Source organism: Gorilla gorilla, chromosome 1, assembly GCF_029281585.2.
Source record: "Gorilla gorilla gorilla isolate KB3781 chromosome 1, NHGRI_mGorGor1-v2.1_pri, whole genome shotgun sequence".
NCBI lineage: Eukaryota > Metazoa > Chordata > Mammalia > Primates > Hominidae > Gorilla > Gorilla gorilla.
In genome coordinates, this window is record NC_073224.2 from 177,783,131 (window position 1) to 177,803,369 (window position 20,239).

Consider the following 20,239-nt stretch of genomic DNA (forward strand, 5'->3'; position numbering starts at 1 on the left):
CCCAAGCTGGAGTGCAGTGGCACAATTTTGGCTCACTGCAACCTCCACTTCCTAGGTTCAAGTGGTTATCATGCCTAGCTTCCCAAGTAGCTGGGATTACAGGTGCCCGCCACCACACCCAAGTAATTTTTGTTATTTTTAGTAGAGATGGGGTTTCACCAAGTTGGCCAGGCTGGTCTCGAACTCCTGACCTCAGGTGATTCACCCGTCTCAGCCTCCCAAAGCACTGGGATTACAGGCATGAGCCACCATGCCCGGCCTTTTTATATTATACCAGTTATGCCAAAATGCTATTGTTTGGGGTGAAAAAAAAAAGGAATATACTGAATTAGTCCTAGTAGCAGTCTAAATGACTAGACCACTCCCTCTCCTTAATTTCTTCACTACTCATCCATTGCAAGTGGATTTTTTCTTTTTTTGAGACGGAGTCTCGCTCTGTCACCAGGATGGAGTACGGTGGTGCCGTCTCAGCTCACTGCAACCTCCGCCTCCCAGGTTCAAGGAATTCTCCTGCCTCAGCATCTTGAATAGCTGGGACTACAGGCAAGCACCACCATGTCCGACTAATTTTGTTGTATTTTTAGTAGAGATGGGGTTTCACCATGTTGGCCATGATGGTCTTGATCTCTTGACCTCGTAATCCACCTGCCTTGGCCTCCCAAAGTGCTTGGATTGCAGGTGTGAGCAATGGCACCTGGCCGACTCATTTCATTCTTAAATAATTAAATGAAAACCTAAGTGTCACATGCTATGGAAGAGATTTCATCTCTCCAGGAATGGGTTCGTGCAATAAAATGTAACATCACACTACGTATGACAAAGTACTTCAGAAAATGTAAAATCAAAATTTTTAAGCTAACAGCATACAGTATTCAAAGGAAAAAGATTTAATATATTCAAGAGTCACATCATGACAAATGATACAAACTTGTGAAATATCATTTCTTCCTCTTTTTGTAGAGTTTTGCCACATTGCCCAGGATAGCCTTGAACTCTTGGGCTCAAGTGACCCACCTGCCTTGGCCCCCCAAACTGCTGGGATTACAGGTATGAAGCACTGAGCACTTTTCTATTTTAACTAACCTTGCCATCTTTTCCCGTGCTTTTCTGTTACTGTCCCCTCCTGTTTTCCTACTACATTGACAGGTTATCTTGACAGGTGCAGCCCTCCCCCAATAGTATAGGAAGTTTATTCTTAGACAAGCTAGCACAATATACTTTTTTTTTTTGAGATGGAGTGTCGCTCTGTGGCCCCGACTGGAGTGCAGTGGCGTGATCTCGGCTCACTGCAAGCTCCGCCTCCCGGGTTCATGCCATTCTCCTGCCTCAGCCTCCCAAGTAGCTGGGACTACAGGCGCCCGCCACCATTCCTGGCTAATTTTTTGTATTTTTAGTAGAGACAGGGTTTCACTGTTAGCCAGGATGGTCTCGACCTCCTGACCTCGTGATCCACCCGCCTCGGCCTCCCAAAGTGCTGGGATTACAGGCGTGAGCCACCGCACCCAGCCAGATAATATAAATTCTAAAAAGACTAGTCAACTGCAGTAGTGAGGTGGTAGGGGGGAAGTAAAACAAGGAATTCTATCTGTAACTGACTGTGATCAACTGAAATAACTCACTACATTGAGACCAGCCTATTTTTTTTAAACATACCCTTTATTAACATCTAGGTAATATCTGTAATATTCCTTGCTCCTCATCCCCAAGTATGCTATCAGCTGTCCATCCTTCTGGGTAGAAGTGTATTTTCGTTTTACTTGTTGATTTTTGGATGCATGCTGGGGGAGGAAAGCATATTGTTTGTAGTCACCCTAGAGTGCTAAGGTATATTATTCCCCAGTAATTCTCTCAAGGTGGGCATATGCAGAACATAATCTCTAAATTCTTCAATACTAAGAAATACCTTTGTATTACCCCTAAAATCAAATGCCATTTTGGCTGGATATAGGATTCTAGGATTAAAGCCTTTTTCCAGCAGAACTTTGAAAACATTGCTCCATTTACTTCTAGCATCCAGTGTATCCAGTGATAAGTCTGCTGTCAACCTGATTCTTGTTCCTTGGTAGGTAATTTCTCTTCTCTCTCTAGAAGCCCTTATTATTTTCTCTTTATCACTAGAATTCCAAAATTTCACCAAGATGTGTCTAGGAGTCAGTCTCTTTTCATCAATTTTACTAGGTACTCGACAAGCACTGACAATCTCAAGACTTGAACCTTTCTTTAGTTCTGCAAAGTTTTCATCAATTATTTCCTTAATTATGTCCTCTGCCCTATTCTCATAATTCTCTTTTTCTGGAATTCCTATCAAACGAATGTTGCAGCTTCTAGATCTCTCCTCTATATCTCTTTGCCTTTCTTTACTAATTATCTGTTTGGTCATTTGCACTGTATCCTTAGAGAATTCTTCAATTTGATCTTCTAGACTGTCTATTCTTTCTTCAAGTATGTCCATTCTGCTACTCAGATCATCTACTGAATTTTCAATTTCCAAGACACCTGAATGGGAACTTTTCAAATTTCCAATCTCCTCTTTTATATCTCTGATGCTATTAATCACACTACTTCTCAAGTTTTCTTCTGTTTCCTCTGTTAAGTCTGCTTCTTTGGATGTTAATTCTTCTGTGTGCAGAGTTCTGTGTTTCTTTTCTTCTGTTTTCTTAAGTTTGGCGACTCCTGTTGAAATACTCAAATTTGTATGTGAATGCTTTTTATGCTCATCATGACCCATCTCTAGTGACTTTGAGGGAGAGGCCAAACATAAGGTCAGACAGGGTGTGCCAGTTCCTTGACTTGTGGGCACAGCTGTTTCCTCTTCCTCCTGGGTTTTGTGCACCACCTGGTGTTTCACCAACTTTTTCTTCCCAGAGTCCCCAACCAAATAACTAAAGGGAATTTTTTTTTGTCTACGTGAGGATTTTTTCTCAGTCAGGGAGGTAGTCTTTACCTTCCCTATTTCAGAGCTCTTTCCTTCCTCTTCCTCCTCTGATTCAGAATCTTCTACGGAGTCAATGAAAGTAGTTTCCATGCCATCACTGGTTATCTCAACTTCATGCTTTGCATCTACCAAAGTATGACCCTGAAAGGTTGAGTCCTGTTCTGAAGTCTGTTCCTCTTCCTCCTCTAGCCCTGAGGCCTCATCCTCCTCCAACCCTGAGGCCTCTTCTTCTTCTTCCTCCTCCAGCCCTGAGGGCTCTTCCTCCTCCTCCTCCTCCAGCCCTGACGGCTCTTCCTCCTCCTCCTCCTCCAGCCCTGACGTATCTTCATCATCCTCCATCCCTGAGGCCTCTTCATCCAGCTCCTCTAGCTCTTCCTGAGTCTCTAAGTTGTTCATCTCCTCTGGCTTAGCAACTTTTACTTCTTTAAGAAATAGGAAGCTCAAGCCATCACTGGTTATTTCTCCAGCTCTATGCTTTGAGTCTATTAGGGTTTTACCCTGAAAGTTAAACAAAGAAGAAGAGTTATTTGTTTAAACCATTTGTCTTTTAAAGAATTAAAACTTCAATTTCACTAATTTTAATATAGCTTCAATTCTGACAGAAAATATCTGAAAAAGTGCTTAAATATTAATTGTTCTTGAAGGCCTAGGTCCCCAAACAAGTCAAGTCTCCCTATGATCATCTCAAGATATTTGTCATTTCTTGTGTAATCTTGAAACAAATTCTGAGGTCATAATGTCTACTTTCTTCCTTCTAGATCCCTCAACACTTACTGTTGTGTATGTGATTGATCCTCAGTAATTACCTATTTTAATCAATTGTCTGCTTATTGTATGTGAGAGTCCTATGGTAAATAGGCATTGTAATCTGGCTAAAGTTTACAATCTGCTTTAGGAAGATCATAAGCACACACAAACAAAAACCCCGGGCTCACATTTACCTTTCTCCACAGACAACAACAAACTCAATTAAAAAAAAAAAAAAAAAGACCCCAATTGCAGTTTACACTCTAGCCTTAGGACTTTAAAGACAAGCAGGCTTTGGTTAGGAATACAACAAGCTCAGTTCAAAACTATTCAAACCCTGGCCCAATTGCCACATTTGCTACTAGTGCCTCAATTTTCCTTATAAAGCAGGATCTAATGGCAGCATCACCCCAGGATTTTTGTAATATAAAGTAAGCAAGGTACTTAGCTTCTGATGATGTCTGCAATATAAATGTTGGCTCCTAATATTCCTTGAAGCCCTTAGTCTGCCACGGAGCTTTTCAACCTTCCCAAACCCACCAGACAGGTTAGGTGCCTCATCTGTGTAAACACTGGAAGGCAGCTAATTTCTGAGATTAAATACTGATTCTTAAATAATTTGTTGATTCAAGTGTACCTTTTCCTTATGGATTCTCACTTTGCAGAGGTTACACTTGGAAATGTTGGAAAGGCAGAGGAGAAGCGTTCATTTGAAAACATGTAAAAAAATATTGGCTTACGAATATAGACCTTGGCTGGGCATGGTGGCTCAAACCTGTAATTCCAGCACTTTGGGAGGCCAAGGCATGTAGACTGCTTGAGCCCAGGAGTTCAAGACCAGCATGGGCAACGTGGCAAAACCTCGTCTCTATAAAAAGTACAAAAATTAGCTGGGTGTGGTGGTGCATGCATGTGGTCCCAGCTATCAGGAGGCTGGAGTAGGAGGATTACTTGAGCCTGGGAGGTGGAGGATGCAGTGAGCCCAGATTGAGCCACCGCACCCCCGCCAGGGCAATAGAGCAAGACTTTATCTCAAAAAAAAAAAAAAAAAAAAAAAAAAAGCACCTTCCAGCACAGCAGCCATTGGAGAACAGCAGCCACTGCTCTGTGTGACCCCAAGGCTTTGGGTCTCAACAAGGGCAACAAGGTGATCAAGAACATGAGCAAAAGCCCAGGCACTGCTGCTGTTTCAGGCACCTGACCAAACACACCAAGTTAGTGTGGGACATGATCTGAGAGGTGTGTTGCTTCGCCACGTAGAGTATCACACCACGGAGTTGTTCAAGGTCTCAAAGGACAAACAGGCCCTCAAGTTCATCAAGAAAAGGGTGAGGTCACACATTCACACCAACAGGGAGAGGACCTGAGTGCCGTCTTGACCACCATGATGAAACCAGCTGCCAAGAAGGACTAAGGCCCCCTTGCCCTTTGCCCATAATAAAACCTTCACAGAAAAAAAAAGTGCCCTTTAAATCATTACTTTTAATATCATGCTTTTACTTTTAAGGAATCATTTTTTAAAAATTGATTTAACCGGCTGGGCCCAGTGGCTCACGCCTATAATCCCAGCACTTTGGGTAGCCGAGGTGGATCACCTGAGGTCGGGAGTTTGAGACCAGCCTGACCAACGTGGAGAAACCCTGTCTCTACCGAAAATACAAAAATTATCTGGGCGTGGTGGTGCATGCCTGTAATCCCAGCTACTTGGGAGGCCAAGGCAGGAGAATCACTTGAACCTGGGAGGCAGAGGTTGTAGCGAGCCGAGATCGTGCCATTGCACTCCCACCTGGCCGACAAGAGCGAAACTCCATCTCAAGGAAAAAAAAAAATGATTTATCCTTCAAAATAACCGTGCCTACTATTACATTTATACATAAGCTTTATACATTTATACATTTGTATGCTTACCCTTTTTTCTTGAATTCCGTATTTTCTTCCTCCTTGATTTATTTCTTCCTTTTGTGGGAGTACATCTTTCAGTAATTCTTTCATAGAAGATTTTTGGCTGGCAAATTTTCTAAGGCTTTGCAGATCTGAAAATGTCTTTATTTCACCATCACATTTAAATGCTAATTTAACTTCACACAGAAATTTAGGTTCAAAATCATGTTCTCTCAGAATGTTGAAGACATTACTCCATTGCTTACTAATATCCAGTGTTGCTGATGAAAGGTCGGCTGCCAGGGTAAGTACTGCTCCTTCATCCATCAACACTTTTTCTTCTCTGGAGGCTTTTAAAACGTCCTCTTTATTCTTGAATTTCTCAAATTTTCTTTCCTCTCTCATTTCTTTGACAAATTCATCCTCTCCATCCTTCCTACTCTCTCTTTCTGTAAATTCTAAATGGACATTGCGATTTCCATCTCTGTCATCTATATTGCATAAGGTTTCTTCCATACTTCCCATGACTTCATAACTTCGTGATTCATCCTGGAGTAATTTCTTACCATCATTACTATTGTATTTGTTAGTGTTGTCTAATTTACCACTCAGCTCATTTACTTCTTTTAACTTAAAGGTTAAATTTTCATTATCATCACCTATTTTAGAGTTTTCTCCTTCTATTTTCCCTACCATCCCTGTTTTTTGTAATGCTAAATTGATTATTTGCTGAAACTCTGTCCTACTACTGGAGTTCTCTGAATTCTTTACCTCAGGTATTGTAGCTTTTCCTCCTAAAACTGCCTTTAGGTCATTTTTAAGAGTTTCCCTCATCTCTTCAAACATCAGGTCTTGAATTTCCATTAAGACCTTAAACTTATTCATAATTGCTGATACGTCCTTGCATTTTAAATCTAATACCGGAGCTATGTCCTTATCAGTTTCTGTTAACTGCTCTCTTTTCATATAGGTGATATTTTCCTTTTTCTTTGCAAGTCTAGCAAATTTTGATTGTACACTAGTAGATACATCAGACATTGTGGATATGTTGTCAAGACTGGATTCTGTTTTTAATTCCTGCAGAATGATTTTTGTTCTTACAGGCCTGCTAGACTTCAGAAGTTAAAAAAATCTTAAAATACGTCAATCTGAAATACAAAAAAATGAAAAATTACTTACTAAAGAATTCTCTTGAGAAACTTGGTAAGAATATGAGCTTAGTTAAGAAAACTATGCTGGGTGCACTCCATAATAAATTAATAAAAAGTTCACTAGCAAAATGGGTAAGACTAGAAAAAAATTAGAATTCAAAATTTATAAATTATCATGAAAATTCCCTTTACATAGTGATTTGAATGCAATAAATTAACCAAAGAGCAGATAACTAAGAATGAAGCTGTCTGATTTGCCATACTATTAACTTTGTTGTCTGTGTTCTCTATGAGATTAATTATAATAGATGTTATTCTTTAAAAAACCAACATATGTATCATACCAAATCATCCAAATCTAAGCTAACTTGAATAGAATCTTACGCAAAATTGAGAAATAGTTGTCCCTTTTGAATTGCAGAGATTGTTAACATTAAGACTTTTTCTGAAAACCAATTATCAAGTCAATTTAAAATGACTTTCTTGGCCAGGCATGGTGGCTCACACCTGCAATCCCAGCACTTTGAGAGGTTGAGGTGGGAGGATCACTTGACCCCAGGAGTTTGAGACCAGACTGGACAACATAGGGTGACCTGTCTCTACAAAAAAATAAAATTAGCTGGGCATAGTGACACACGCCTGTGGTCCCAGCTACTTGGGAGGCTCAGATGCAAGGATGACTTGAGCCTGGAAAGTTAAGACTGCAGGGAGATGTGATTGTGCCATTGCACTCCACCTTGGGCGACAGAGTGAAACCTTGTCTCAACAGAAGAATATTGTTGGCCAGGCACAGTGGCTCACGCCTGTAATCCCAGCACTTTGGGAGGCTGAGGGGGGTGGATCATTTGAGGTCAGGAATTCAAGACCAGCCTGGCCAACATGGCAAAACCCCGTCTCTACAAAAATACAAAAATTAGCCAGGTATAGTGGCACGTGCCTGTAATCCCAGCTACCCAGGAGGCTGAGGCAGAAGAATTGCTTGAACCTGGGAGGCAGAAGTTGCAGTGAGCCAAGTTCAAGCCACTGAACTGCAGGCTGGGCAACACAGCAAGACTGTCTCTCTCTCTACATATATATATAGAGAGAGAGAGAGAGAGAGAGTTTTTGTTGGTTTTATTTTGTTTTTTTCTTTTGACAGAGTCTTGCTCTTGTCACCCAGGCTGGAGTGCAATGGCGCGATCTCGGCTCACTGCAACCTCCGCCTCCCAGGTTTAAGCAATTCTCCCGCCTCAGCCTCCCAAGTAGCTGGGATTACAGGTGCCAGATAATTTTTTTTTTGTATTTTTAGTAGAGACGAGGTTTCACCATGTTGGTGGCTGGCCTCGAATTCCTGACCTCGTGATCCGCCTGCCTGGGCCTCCAAAGTGCTGGAAGTACAGGCTTGAGCCACCGCGCCCAGCCAAGAATATTGATTTTTAGAGTACAGGGAGATCTAGAAAGGCTTCCCTGGTGAAGGCAGGTGAATCACTTGAGCTCAGGAGATTGAGACCTGCCTGGGTAACATGGTGAAACTGTCTCTAACAAAAATTAGCCCGGGGTGGTGGCGTGCACTGTAGTCCCAGTAATAAGGGAGGCTGAGGTAAGAGGATCACTTGAGCCTGAGGGAGGCAGAGGATGCAGTGAGCTGACATCGCACCACTGCACTCCATCCTGGGTGACAGTGTGAGACCCTGTCCCCTCCCCTGCAAAATAAGAATCATATAAGCAGCTAAAATGTCATTCTTGTCAGGGCAAAAGATATATGCTCAGCACCCAACCAAGAATTTCAAGCAGGGCACGGTGCCACACCTGTAATCCTAGCACTCTGGGAGGTTAAGGTGGAATGATTACTTGAGCCCAGAAGTTCAACATCAGCCTGGGCAACATAGTGAGATGCTGTTTCTAAAAAATAATTTCAGAAATTTTTCATTGCAATAAAAATTGAATCAGGAAAAATGATGGCATAAAAGTAAAAGATAAATTAAACTTAAAAACTTCTATGTTTAATGTTTAAATACTAAAGGTTAAAGTTATTTAAATTTTAAAATGACTATTCAGTCAAACTAAGGGAGAAACTTAAAATACTAAATCAAAATGATAATTACCTATCAAAACTTGGGGAATGTAGCTAAAGTGGTGCTTTGAGGAAAATGTATAGACTTAAAATTATAGAATTTTCTAGAAAGAATAAAAATTAAAGTTAAATTACCAGATCAAGGGCAAAATCTACCCAAGAAACCAAAAGAGATATGCACAAATCAAAGAAATGAAAAACAGAAACTTATAGAAAATTAACAAAACCAAAATACAAATAAGGAACACTATGAATAACAAGGGGACACAACTACAGATAAAGCATGGTTCAAAAATGGGAGCACCATTCAACTTTCATAATTAAATCAGAAAATTTAGAAGCAACTATTATCTTAGCTGTGCCCAAACTCTTACAGAGAATAGCGGAAAAAGGCCACGCATGGCGGCTCACATCTAGAATCCCAGCACCTTGGGAGGCCAAGGCAGGTGGATCCCCTGAGGTCAGGACTTTGAGACCGGCCTGGCTGAGATGGTGAAACCCCATCTCTACTAAAAATACAAAAATTAGCAGAGGCCAGGCGTGGTGGCTTACACCTGTAATCCCAACACTCTGGGAGGCCGAGGCAGGTGTATCACAATGTCAGGAGATAAGACACCATCCTGGCTAATACAGTGAAACCCTTTCTCTACTAAAAATATAAAAACAAAAAATTAGCTGGGTGTGGTGGCAGGCACCTGCAGTCCCAGCTACTTGGGAGGCTGAGGCAGGAGAATGGCGTGAACCTGGGAGGCAGAGCTTGCAGTGAGCCTAGATCATGCCACTGCACTCCAGCCTGAGCATCAGAGCGAGACTCCGTCTCAAAAGAAAAAAAACATTAGCCAGACGTGGTGGCACGCACCTGTAGTCCCAGCTACTCAGGAGGCTGAGGTATAAGAATCGCCTGAACCCGGGAGGTGGAGGTTGCAGTGAGCCAAGATCACGCCACTGTACCGGGCGACAGAGTGAGACCCTGTCTCAAAAAAAAAGAGTAGAATGATAGTTACCAGAGCCTGGGAAGGGTAGTAGGTGGGTGGATGTGGGGAATAGGGATGGTTAATGGGTACAAAAATGATCTAGTATTTGATAGCACAGCAGGGTACCTACACTCAACAGTAGCTTATTGTATACTTAAACAGTATAATTGGAATGTTTGTAACAAGAAAAAATGATAAATGTTTGAGGTAGTGGATAGGATACCCCCCCCATTTACCCTGATGTGATTATTACACATTGCATGCCTGTATGGAAATAAGTATATACATCTACTATGTAACCATAAAAATTTAAAACAGGCCAAGCGCAGTGGCTCACACCTGTAATCCCAGCACTTTCGGTGGCCGAGGTGAGTGAGCGGATTGCTTGAGCCCAGGAGTTTGAGACCAGCCTCAGCAATGTAGTGAGACCTCATCTCCAGTTTTTTAAAAAAACAAATTAGGCTGGGTGAGGTGGCTCATGCCTGTAATCCCAGCACTTTGGGAGGCCGAGGTGGGCAGATCACCTGAGGTCAGGAGTTCGTGACTAGCCTGGCCAACATGGTGAAACCCTGTCTCTACTACAAATACAGATTTAGCTGGGTGTGGTGGTGGGTTCCTGTAATCCCAGCTGCTCAGGAGGCTCAGGCAGGAGAATCAGTTGAAGCCAGGAGGCGGAGGTTGCAGTGAGCTGGGATCGTGCCATTGCACTCCAGCCTGGGCGACAAGAGCAAAAGAGCAAGACTCTGTCTCAAAAAAAAAAAAAAAAAAAATTAAACCCTGGATGTGGAAGTTGCAATGAGCCCAGATCGCGCCTCTGGGCTACAGAGTAAGCCTCTGTCTCAAAAAAATAAAAAATAAAAAATTTTAAATGAACAGCTAAAAAAAAAAAAAAGAAAAGAAAAAAGCATGGTAGTCACAAAAAATTGCTTAAAAAACATGGTACTCATTTATCACAAAATAACTTCCAAAATATGAGCAACAGGAGGTAAGGGGGACAAATGTATACAGAAAATCTTGATTACACCGGAGTAAAGGTCAAAAGAGGAAACATGTAAAACATGTAAATGATTACTAAAAAAGAGAAGGAATCAATATTAGTTACACATTTCATCCCCAGCCTTTTTTTTTTTTTTTTTTGAGATGAAGTTTCACTCTTGTTGTCCAGGCTGGAATGCAATGGCATGATCTCGGCTCACCGCAACCTCCGCCTCCCAGGTTCAAGCGATTCTCCTGCCTCAGCCTCCCAAGTAGCTGGGATTACAGGCATGCGCCACCATGCCTGGCTAATTTTGTACTTTTAGTAGAGACAAGGTTTCTCCGTGTTGGTCAGGCTGGTCTCGAACTCCCAACCTCAGGTGATCCACCCACCTCAGCCTCCCAAAGTGCTGGGATTACAAGCGTGAGCCACCTCACCCAGCCTCATCCCTCTTAATTAAGTAAATTTTAAAAACCCAGCACCAGTAGTGTCTGAATCTAATCAAGGACTGAGAAAGCAACGAAATAGTCCACAGGACAGGTCCATAGGACCCTATACAGGACTTCAACAGGAATAAAGGGGCCCACTCTCATTCAGAAGACTAAGGGAATTCACTAGATGCAATGTACACTCCCCCTATTTTGGATCTCTATTTGAATGAATCAACTGTAAAATGCAGGGAGTACTGAATATGGACTGATTATTAAATGATATTGAGGAATATATATTTTATTAACTGTAACAATACTGTATTTAGTTAAGAAAGTCTCCTTATTTTATAAGAGCTACATACTGAAGTTTTTACAGGTGAAATGGCATGTCGTCTGGGATTTACTTTAAAACACAGCAAACAAATAAGAAAGAAAAAAGGGAGATTAAACAAATGGGGAAAAATATTTGTTTTTGAATCTGGGTGATGAGTTCTTACTTTTACTGATTTTTGAAAATGCTCCTAATTTTTTTTTTTTTTTTTTTACGCAGGGTCTCACTCGCCAAGGTTGGAGTGCAGTGGCACCGGGCCTAGCCTGATAATGCTTCTAATATTTTTTTTTAAACTGAAAACCCTTAAGGAAAACCACTGAGCTCTCCCTGGGGAAATAGACTTCTACTTAACTTGCCAAGATGACACAGAAAGCTGAAAACAAGGGTGAACTTCTACAGGCACATAAGGACAAATTTTGCTGATAACAATTGTGCCTTTATTGTGTCCAATAAACGCCACAATAAATGAACTTGAGGCCGGTTGCAGTGGCTTATGCCTGTAATCCCAGCACTTTGGGAAGTTGAGGAGGGCAGATCACCTGAGGTCAGGAGTTCCAGACCAGCCTGGACAACATGGTGAAACCCTGTCTCTACTAAAAATACAAAAATTAGCTGGGCATGATGGCGGGCGCCTGTAATCCCAGCTATTCCAGAGGCTGAGACAGGAGAATCACTTGACCTCGGTAGACAGAGGTTGAATTAGGGTTAACGCCACTGCACTACAGCCTGGGCAACAGAGCGAGCAAGACTCCATCTCAAAAAAAAAAAGTAAAAATAAAAATAAAATAAAACTGGTAAACTAAAACAAATAAAGTATTTTTAGGAAAGACAATGTAAATCAATAGTAAACATGTGAAAAGTGGCCCAATCCCAGGAGTTTAATACATAATAAAAAAACAATGAGACCACTTTTACCCATCAGAAGTAGGAATAGTTATTAAACATTTCAGGAAACTGGAAAAGCCTATTATTAAAGTCAGAAATAATACATATACTCTCCCCTTGAGAATCTACCATTAGGAATGAAACCACCTGTACACTTAGGAATACATGAATAGAAATTTTAGTACTGAGTTTTTTCTGGCCAAAAAATACTAGAAAACAATGTCCTTTAATAAGAGAAGGATGGAACAAATGATGATTTATGCACACGATGGGATTATATAGAATAGATATAACTATATATGTACATAAATACATTAATTTATAAAATATACACTATAATATACATTATGGCCAGGCACAGTGGCTCACGCCTGTAATTCCTGCACTTTGGAAGGCCGAGGCAGGCGGATCATCTGAGGTCGGGTGTTCAAGACCAGCCTGGCCAACATGGTGAAACCCCGTCTCTACTAAAAATACAAAAATTAGCCAGGCGTGGTGGCGGGCGCCACCAGCTACTCGGGAGGTTGAGGCAAGACAATTGCTCGAATGCGGGAGACGGAAGTTGCAGTGAGCTGAGACCACGCCATTGCACTCCAGCCTGGGCAACAAGAGTGAAACTCCGTCTCAAATAATCATAATCATAATATACATTGTTATATATATACCATGTTATGATATATATACTCTATATGGTGCATACAATATGTTCAATGTACGTATAAAAATTATACCATACATAATAAGAGTATATTAGAATCATACACATTGGTTAAGGATGTCTTTGGTATATTAGAGGGAAAAAATGGTGCAGAAAATATAGAGTACAATCCAATTTTGTAAACACATATACAAAAACCATACATACTGTAAACACAAAAAGATTATATTAGTCAGGAGAATGCAAATCAAAACACATTCCAGTGTTTGAACACCCTGATTACAGCCAGTGCAGGGGCAAATATCCACCCTGGCCACATTCATAGTGACCCTGGGGATTTTTTGACCTTTTCAGTAATTAATCTGGCCAGTGCCCTATTATCTAACACTACCTTTTTTGGGTAATGTGTTTTCCAAGAGTCACTCTATAGTACATGACAGGTGCAATGAGAAACTCGAAATTAAGTTATTTTTTTAAAAGAGACAGGGTCTTGCGATGTTGCCGAGGCTACACTCAAACTCCTGTCTCAGCCTCCTGAGTAGCTGGGAATACAAGCACGCACCACCATGCCTGGCTTAAAACTGAAAATTACAGCCGGGCACGGTGGGATTTATTATTTGTTGTTAACTGTATCAAATGCTAATTTTTTTTTTTTTGAGACAAGAGTCTCACTCTGTGGATTAGGCTGGAGTGCAGTGGCACAATCTCGGCTCACTGCAAACTCTGCCTCCTGGGTTCAAGCGATTCTCCCGCCTCAGCCTCCCGAGTTGCTGGGACTACAGGCACACGCCACCATGCCCGGCTAATTTGTGTATTTTTAGTAGAGATGGGGTTTCACCATGTTGGCCAGGCTGGTTTCAAACTCCTGACCTCAGGTGATCCACCCGCCTCAGCCTCCCAAAGTGCTGAGATTACAAACATGAGCCACTGCTCCCAGCCTCAAATGCTAAATGCTAAATTATGATTAGCGTTTAATGACAATAAATATATGTGACCTTTTTCACATCCAAGATATGAGATACTCTGAATTCTAGCCAGACACTACCCAGGCACTCTGGGTTCAAAATCCCTGATCAAGAAGAAAGCAGAGGCTGGTACAAGTTTAGCAAATTTTGTCTCAGGGTTGGACGGTAGCCATCAAAAGGGCTCAGGGACCAGACGTCCTGGCTTCTGCCTGCAGTCCCAGCTACTTGGGAGGCTGAGGCGGTCAGATTATTTGAGCCCAGGAGTTCAAGGTTACTGTAAGCTATGATTGCATCACTGCATTCCAGCCTGGGTGACAGAGCAAGACCCTGCCAAAAAAAAAAAGTGATTAGGGAGACGGGAGGTTTTCACCAGTGTACTCCCAAGTTCTGCTTTGTATTTTAAGGAGGTTACTTTAAAAGTATACAATACAGGAGAGCACCAGTTGGGAAGGCCAAGAAATGTTTAGCACTTCCCTCAAGGGACTGGGGGTTGGGAGGGCGGATAAACTTTTCCTTTAATTTTAGGGATGGAAAAAAGCTTGTTGATTTGCATTGCCTTGGCTTTTGACTGCCATCTTTTCATATGTTTATCTGCTTGCATTTCCTTTGTGGCGTATTACCTTTTCAACACTGGCAGCCTGTTCTTATCGGCGGGGTGGGGCGGGGGGCGTCGGTGTGTGTGTTTTTCTGAATTTGCTGGGGGGATTATGGACTTCTCTTTTTTCTTTTTTTAAAATAAGAACAATTAATAGTCCCTCACCTCAGTCTCTATTATCTGACCTCTGAGGCCACCCAAAGTTTGGTGTGGTATCTCTCACAACGTACAGGTGACTTTTCTTTTGTGTTTTTGCTTTTTTTTTTTTTTGAGATCTCACTCTCACCCAGCGTGGCAAGCAGTGGTGTGATCACTGTTCGCTGGTCACAAACTCCTGGGACCAAGTGATCCTCTCACCTCAGTCTCCTGAGGAGACAGGCATGCTACCATACCAAGGTAAAGTGCCTGGTTTTTATGGGTGCATGGGAGGACAATAAAGGAGAACGCCAACTTCGATTTCTAGTTAGTATGTCTCTTTCCTTGGGTCTGGGGACATTTACTTTTTTTTAATAGCTTTATACTTTTAACACTATTTTCTTTTTTTCAATAGGCCATTTGTAATCTTCCAGTTATATATGCACACCTCACTCTTCTATGTGTGACATGCCATATTTTGAACATATTTTGGTTCAATAAATAATTCCCTCAGCAGTGGGCATTCAAGTAATTTACAGGGTTTTGTTTTGTTTTCTTCTGTTTTTGAGACAGAGTCTCACTCTGTCGCCCAGGCTGAAGTGCAGGTGGCACAATCTCAGCTCACTGCAACCCCCGCTTCCCAGGTTCAAGTGGTTCTCCTGCCTCAGCCTCCCGAGTAGCTGGGACTACAAGCATGCACCACTGCACCCAGCTAATTTTTGTATTTTTAGGGATGGGGCTTCACCATGTTGGCCAGGCTGGTCTCCAGCTCCAGACCTCAGGTGATCCGCCCACCTTCGCCTCCCAAAGTGCTGGGCTGGGTGCGGTGGCTCAAGCCTGTAATCCCAGCACCTTTCGGGGCAGCAGGAGCACTTGAGGCCAGGAATTTGAGACCAGCCTGTGCAACATAGCAAAACCATCTCTAAAAAACTTTTTTAGATAATAAAAAATTTGGACTATATGAGCTTCTTAACCTACTACTAAACAAGATTGAGTAGCAGGACTAAACTAATATATATATATATATATATATATATATTTTTTTTTTTTTTTTTGAGAGGGCGTCTCACTCTTGCCCAGGCTGGAGTGAAATGGCAGGATCTCGGCTCACTGCAACCTCCACCTCCCAGGTTCAAGCGATTCTCCTGCCTCAGCCTCCCGCGTAGCTGGGACTACAGGAGCGTGCCACCATGCCTGGCTAATTTTGGTACTTTTTAGTAGAGATGGGGTTTCGCCATGTTGGCCAGACTGGTCTCGAACTCCTGACCTTAAGTGATCTGGCCTCCTCAACCTCCCAAGTGCTGGGATTACAGGTGTGAGCCATCACACCCGGCCCTACCTTTTAATCTTGAAGTAGTGAGAGTGCAAAACCTGCAACAACTGTTATGTGAAACAAAATGTGGTTTCTAGCGATGACGAACTGTGGGTTCTGCTAATAGCACCAGACTGCAAAAGGGTCCTGACCCACACTAGATAATAAGTAGGGCTCATTTCTTTATCAGACCCAAGGTCATTTCCCTTGTTTCACTCTAAAATACCCCTCCCCAGTCCAGGCGCAGTGACTCACGCCTGTAATCCCATCACTTTAGGAGATGGAGGTGGAAGGATCACCTGAGGTCAGGAGCTCGAGACCACCCTGGCCGAAATGGCAAAACCCCGTCTCTACTAAAAATACAAAAATTAGCCGGGTATAGTGGCAGGCGCCTGTAATCCCAGCTACTTGGGAGGCTGAGGGAGGAGAATCGCTTGAACCCAGGAGGCATAGGTTGCAGTGAGCGGAGATGGCACCATTGCACTCCAGCCTGGGGGACAAGAGCGAAACTCCGTCTCAAAAAATGAAATACCCCACCCCAACCCCACCCAAACACTTACCCGCCACTAATCCTACCCCTAATCCACTAAACTACTTACCAAGTCTCAGCAGTTCATCCACCTCTGTACCTTCGCTGGGAAGACGAACTCTGCAGAGCAGGACTTGGGTCTACTCTAAGCTGTGCCTTGGTGCCTAGAATTCAAGTCAAGTTCATAACACCAAAGTTTAAGGTTTATTTAATGTAGAAAATCACCTTATATTGAAGACTGGAAAAAAAAAGCACTTATCTATGCATGTGTTTGCTTAAAAAGGCACACACAATTAGCAGAGTCTGGGGTGCAAGTCGGGAGAGGGCTGCAGGGAAGGGGAGGACCCAGAGGTTAATCTGAGGAGGCCAGGGAGGGGCCGGAGAGAATGGCTTCTTCTTTGTGAGAGTTGGGGTCCATTATTATGGAAGGTACGCTTTCCTTTTGCAATTTGAACAAGAATTCGATTTGCCTAACAATTGGAGGAAATTGAAGAAAATGCAAAAGTTATTACTTCCAAATCAATTTTTCCAGTCACATAATTAAACACTTTTTTTTTTTTTTGAGACGGAGTTTCGCTCTGCCGCCCAGGCTGGAGTGTAGTGGCCCGATCTCGGCTCACTGCAACCTCCGCCTCCCCGGTTCAAGCGATTCTCCTGCCTCGGCCTCCCTAGTAGCTAGGACTACAGGCGCGAGCCAACACACCCGGCTAATTTTGTATTTTTGGTAGAGACGGGGTTTCCCCAAGTTGGCCAGGATGGTCTCGATCTCCTGACCTCGTGATCCGCCCCCGCCTCGGCCTCCCAAAGTGCTGGAAAATAACAGGCGTGAGCCAAAGCGCCCGGCCCTCCATCTTTTTTTATTTGAGACAGAGTTTCGCCCCTGTTGCCCAGTCTGGAGCGCAATGGCGCGATCTCGGCTCAGTGCAACCTCCGCCTCTCGGGTTCAAGCGATTCTCCTGCCTCAGCCTCCTGAGTAGCTAGGATTACAGGTATGCGCCACCACGCCTGGCTAATTTTGTATTTTTAGTACAGACGAGGTTTCTCCATGTTGGTCAGGATGGTCTCGAACTCCGACCTCAGGTATCCGCCCGCCTCGGCTTCCCAAAGTGCTGGGAATACAGGCGTGAGCCACTGCTCCCGGCCCCTCCATCCTTTTTCTAAAGCTAGGACTTGTCAAGCACCACCTCATTTTCTTGACTTTATTTTTTCTTCACAGAACTACTTTCATGTTTCCAATTTGGGGATAGATAAGTCTTAGGATAGTTTTTTTTCTCATTGCGCCACGGACAGTAAGGGAAAGAGCAGGGAGTCAAGTAAGGGGGCCAACTGCCTGCCCCACCCCGGGCCCCACGCACCCGGGCCCCACGCACGCACCCGGATCAGCCTTGCCTGGGGCACCTCGGGCCTCACGTACCTGGGCCAGCCTTACCCGGGGCACCCCGCGCCCTTCGCGCCTGGACCAGCCTTACCCGGGGCACCCTGGACCTCACGCGCCTGGACCAGCCTTACTTTACTTGGGGCGCTCCGGACCCCACGCGCCTAGACTAGCCTTACCCGGGGCACCCCGGACCCCACGCCCCTGGACCAGCCTTACCCGGGGCGCCCCGGACCCCACGCGCCTGGACCAGCCTTACCCGGGGCGCCCCGGACCCCACGCGCCTGGGCCAGCCTTACCCAGGGCACGCCGGGCCCCACGCACCCGGGCCAGCCTTACCTGGCGAAAAAGGGATCCGCCTGGACGACTGAGGAGCGAACAAAGTGAGGATGGAGCCTTGTAACTAAGGACTGAGAGGATTCCCGATCTCTGGGGCTGGCTCCTCCCCTCCCGGTGTGTCCCAACCCCCTCTGTCTACATACCCGCGCCTCCTCCCCGGAAATCGCATTCCGCCCTAAGCAATTGCTGACTTCCATTGCTGCCCCCCGACTGAGTCCAATTCCCTCTGTCTCCGCCGTGCCTCCGCTTGAACGAGCCCCACCCGTCAGACTCGACTCCAGACTCAAATCTGAATAAAGGCACCACTAAAGCGCCTCATCACCCAGGCCTGAACCCCAAGGTCACCTCATTCCTTTTCTTCAACCCTCGCAGTTAATCCATTCCTAAATCCTTGAATTTGCCGGCGTCTCTCCAACTCCACAGCTCCAGCCCAGTCCAAGCCCCCGTTGTCTCTCACCTGGATCACTGAAATCACCTCCAGCTGCTCCCTGGTCTCTCCCACGACCCCTCTGCAATCCTTCTCCCCCTCCAATACTGTTAAGTGGCTTCCTGTTTCGGTTAAATTTCTACCACCTCATTCTATCCGGACTGCCCCTTCAACATTGTCTTAGCACTACTCTCACAACAGAAACACTGTCTCTGTTCCTCAAAAAACACGGAACTACCTGCCTCAGGGCCCTTGCACTGGCTGTTTCCTCTGCGAGTTATTTTTTTCTTTTTCTTTCTTTCTTTTTTTTTTTTTTGAGACAGAGTCTCTGTCGCCACAGCTAGAGTGCAGTGGCATGATCTTGGCTCACTGCAACCCCGGCCTCCTGGGTTCAAGCAATTCTCCTGCCTCAGCCTCCCAAGTAGCTGGGATTACAGGAGCACGCCACCACTCCCGGAAAATTTTTATTTTTATTTTTTTTTCTTTTTGAGACAGAGTTTTCTTATGTCACCCAGGCTGGAGTGCAGTGGCACAATCTCGGCTCACTGCAACCTCCGCCTCCTGGATTCAAGCGATTTCTCCTGTCTCAGCCTCCTGAGTAGCTGAGATTACAGGCCCGTGCCACCAGGCCTGGCTAGTTTTTGTATTTTTAGTAGAGGGGGGGTTTCACCATGTTGGTCAGGCTGGTCTTGAACTTCTGACCTGGTGATCCGCCCGCCTCCGCTTCCCAAAGTGATGGGATTACAGGCGTGCGCCACCGCGCCCGGCCACCTCTTTATTTTCCCAGTTCTTTCAGGATGGCTTCTGTTCATCCTCAGGTCTCAGGTCCAATGTTAACTCCTCTAACAGGCCTCCCAGACTACCCTTTCTACAGGAGCCAAACTCCCCATATCCCAATACTCTTTTTTTGTTTTATTTTGTTTCTTGAGAGAGTGTCTTGCTCTCTAACAGAGACTCAAAGGTTCTGGGTGGTTGGACTCCCCAGGCCTGACTTGCAAGGCTCAGGTGGAACTTGACTTGCCCAAAGTCATGCAGCTAATAAGCAGAGAAGCCTCAATATCTGGTAGTTCAGTCAATACACAGCATATGAATAAACAAAGAGAATTCTGTCTTTTGCTTTTAATCCCTTATTTCTTCTTACTGCCTAAAATCCCAGCACTTTGGGAGGCTGAGGTGGGAGGATCACTTGTTTATAGTTTAAAACAAAGATGATAACAGCCCTTTCCCGAAACAAACCCTGGGGATTTAGACTGCCTTTGCAGTACTAACAAATTAGCCACAGGATTAGAAATTATGGTTTAGGAGTCATGCAGCTGGAGGCTACAAGGCTCTGACTCTCCCCAAATGGCTTCTGGGGATAAGACCACTACTGCAAAACCTAAGACCAGGGAGATATTCCACAGATATTTTGCAGATCCTGCACTTGACGGATCAGCTGGTACCACCCAGATCAATAAACTGGCTGATATGATCTTGGTGGCCCCCACCCAGGAATTGATTCAGCGCAAGAAGACAGCTTTGACTCCCTATGATTTCATCT

General features: G+C 44.1%; 1 protein-coding gene across 6 annotated transcripts; it reads right to left on the reverse strand.

Moving 5' to 3' along the window:
• Positions 1 to 864: 864 nt before the first annotated feature.
• Positions 865 to 18,534, reverse strand: L1TD1 (LINE1 type transposase domain containing 1). Of its 6 annotated transcripts, none has more exons than XM_055362488.2 (5): positions 18,273 to 18,400; positions 16,629 to 16,722; positions 9,627 to 9,737; positions 5,591 to 6,711; positions 865 to 3,433 (listed from the first exon to the last, which is right to left on the reverse strand). In XM_055362488.2, exons 4-5 carry the CDS (start codon positions 6,599 to 6,601, stop codon positions 1,820 to 1,822), a joined length of 2,625 nt encoding a protein of 874 aa, XP_055218463.1. In that variant the 5' UTR covers positions 6,602 to 6,711; positions 9,627 to 9,737; positions 16,629 to 16,722; positions 18,273 to 18,400; the 3' UTR covers positions 865 to 1,819. The 6 variants fall into 6 exon arrangements, with proteins under 6 accessions (XP_055218463.1, XP_055218446.1, XP_055218495.1 ...); XM_055362471.2 differs by having other exon boundaries at positions 9,627 to 9,741; positions 18,273 to 18,383; XM_055362520.2 differs by having other exon boundaries at positions 16,629 to 17,028; positions 18,273 to 18,383.
• Between the last annotated feature and the right edge of the window lie 1,705 nt (positions 18,535 to 20,239).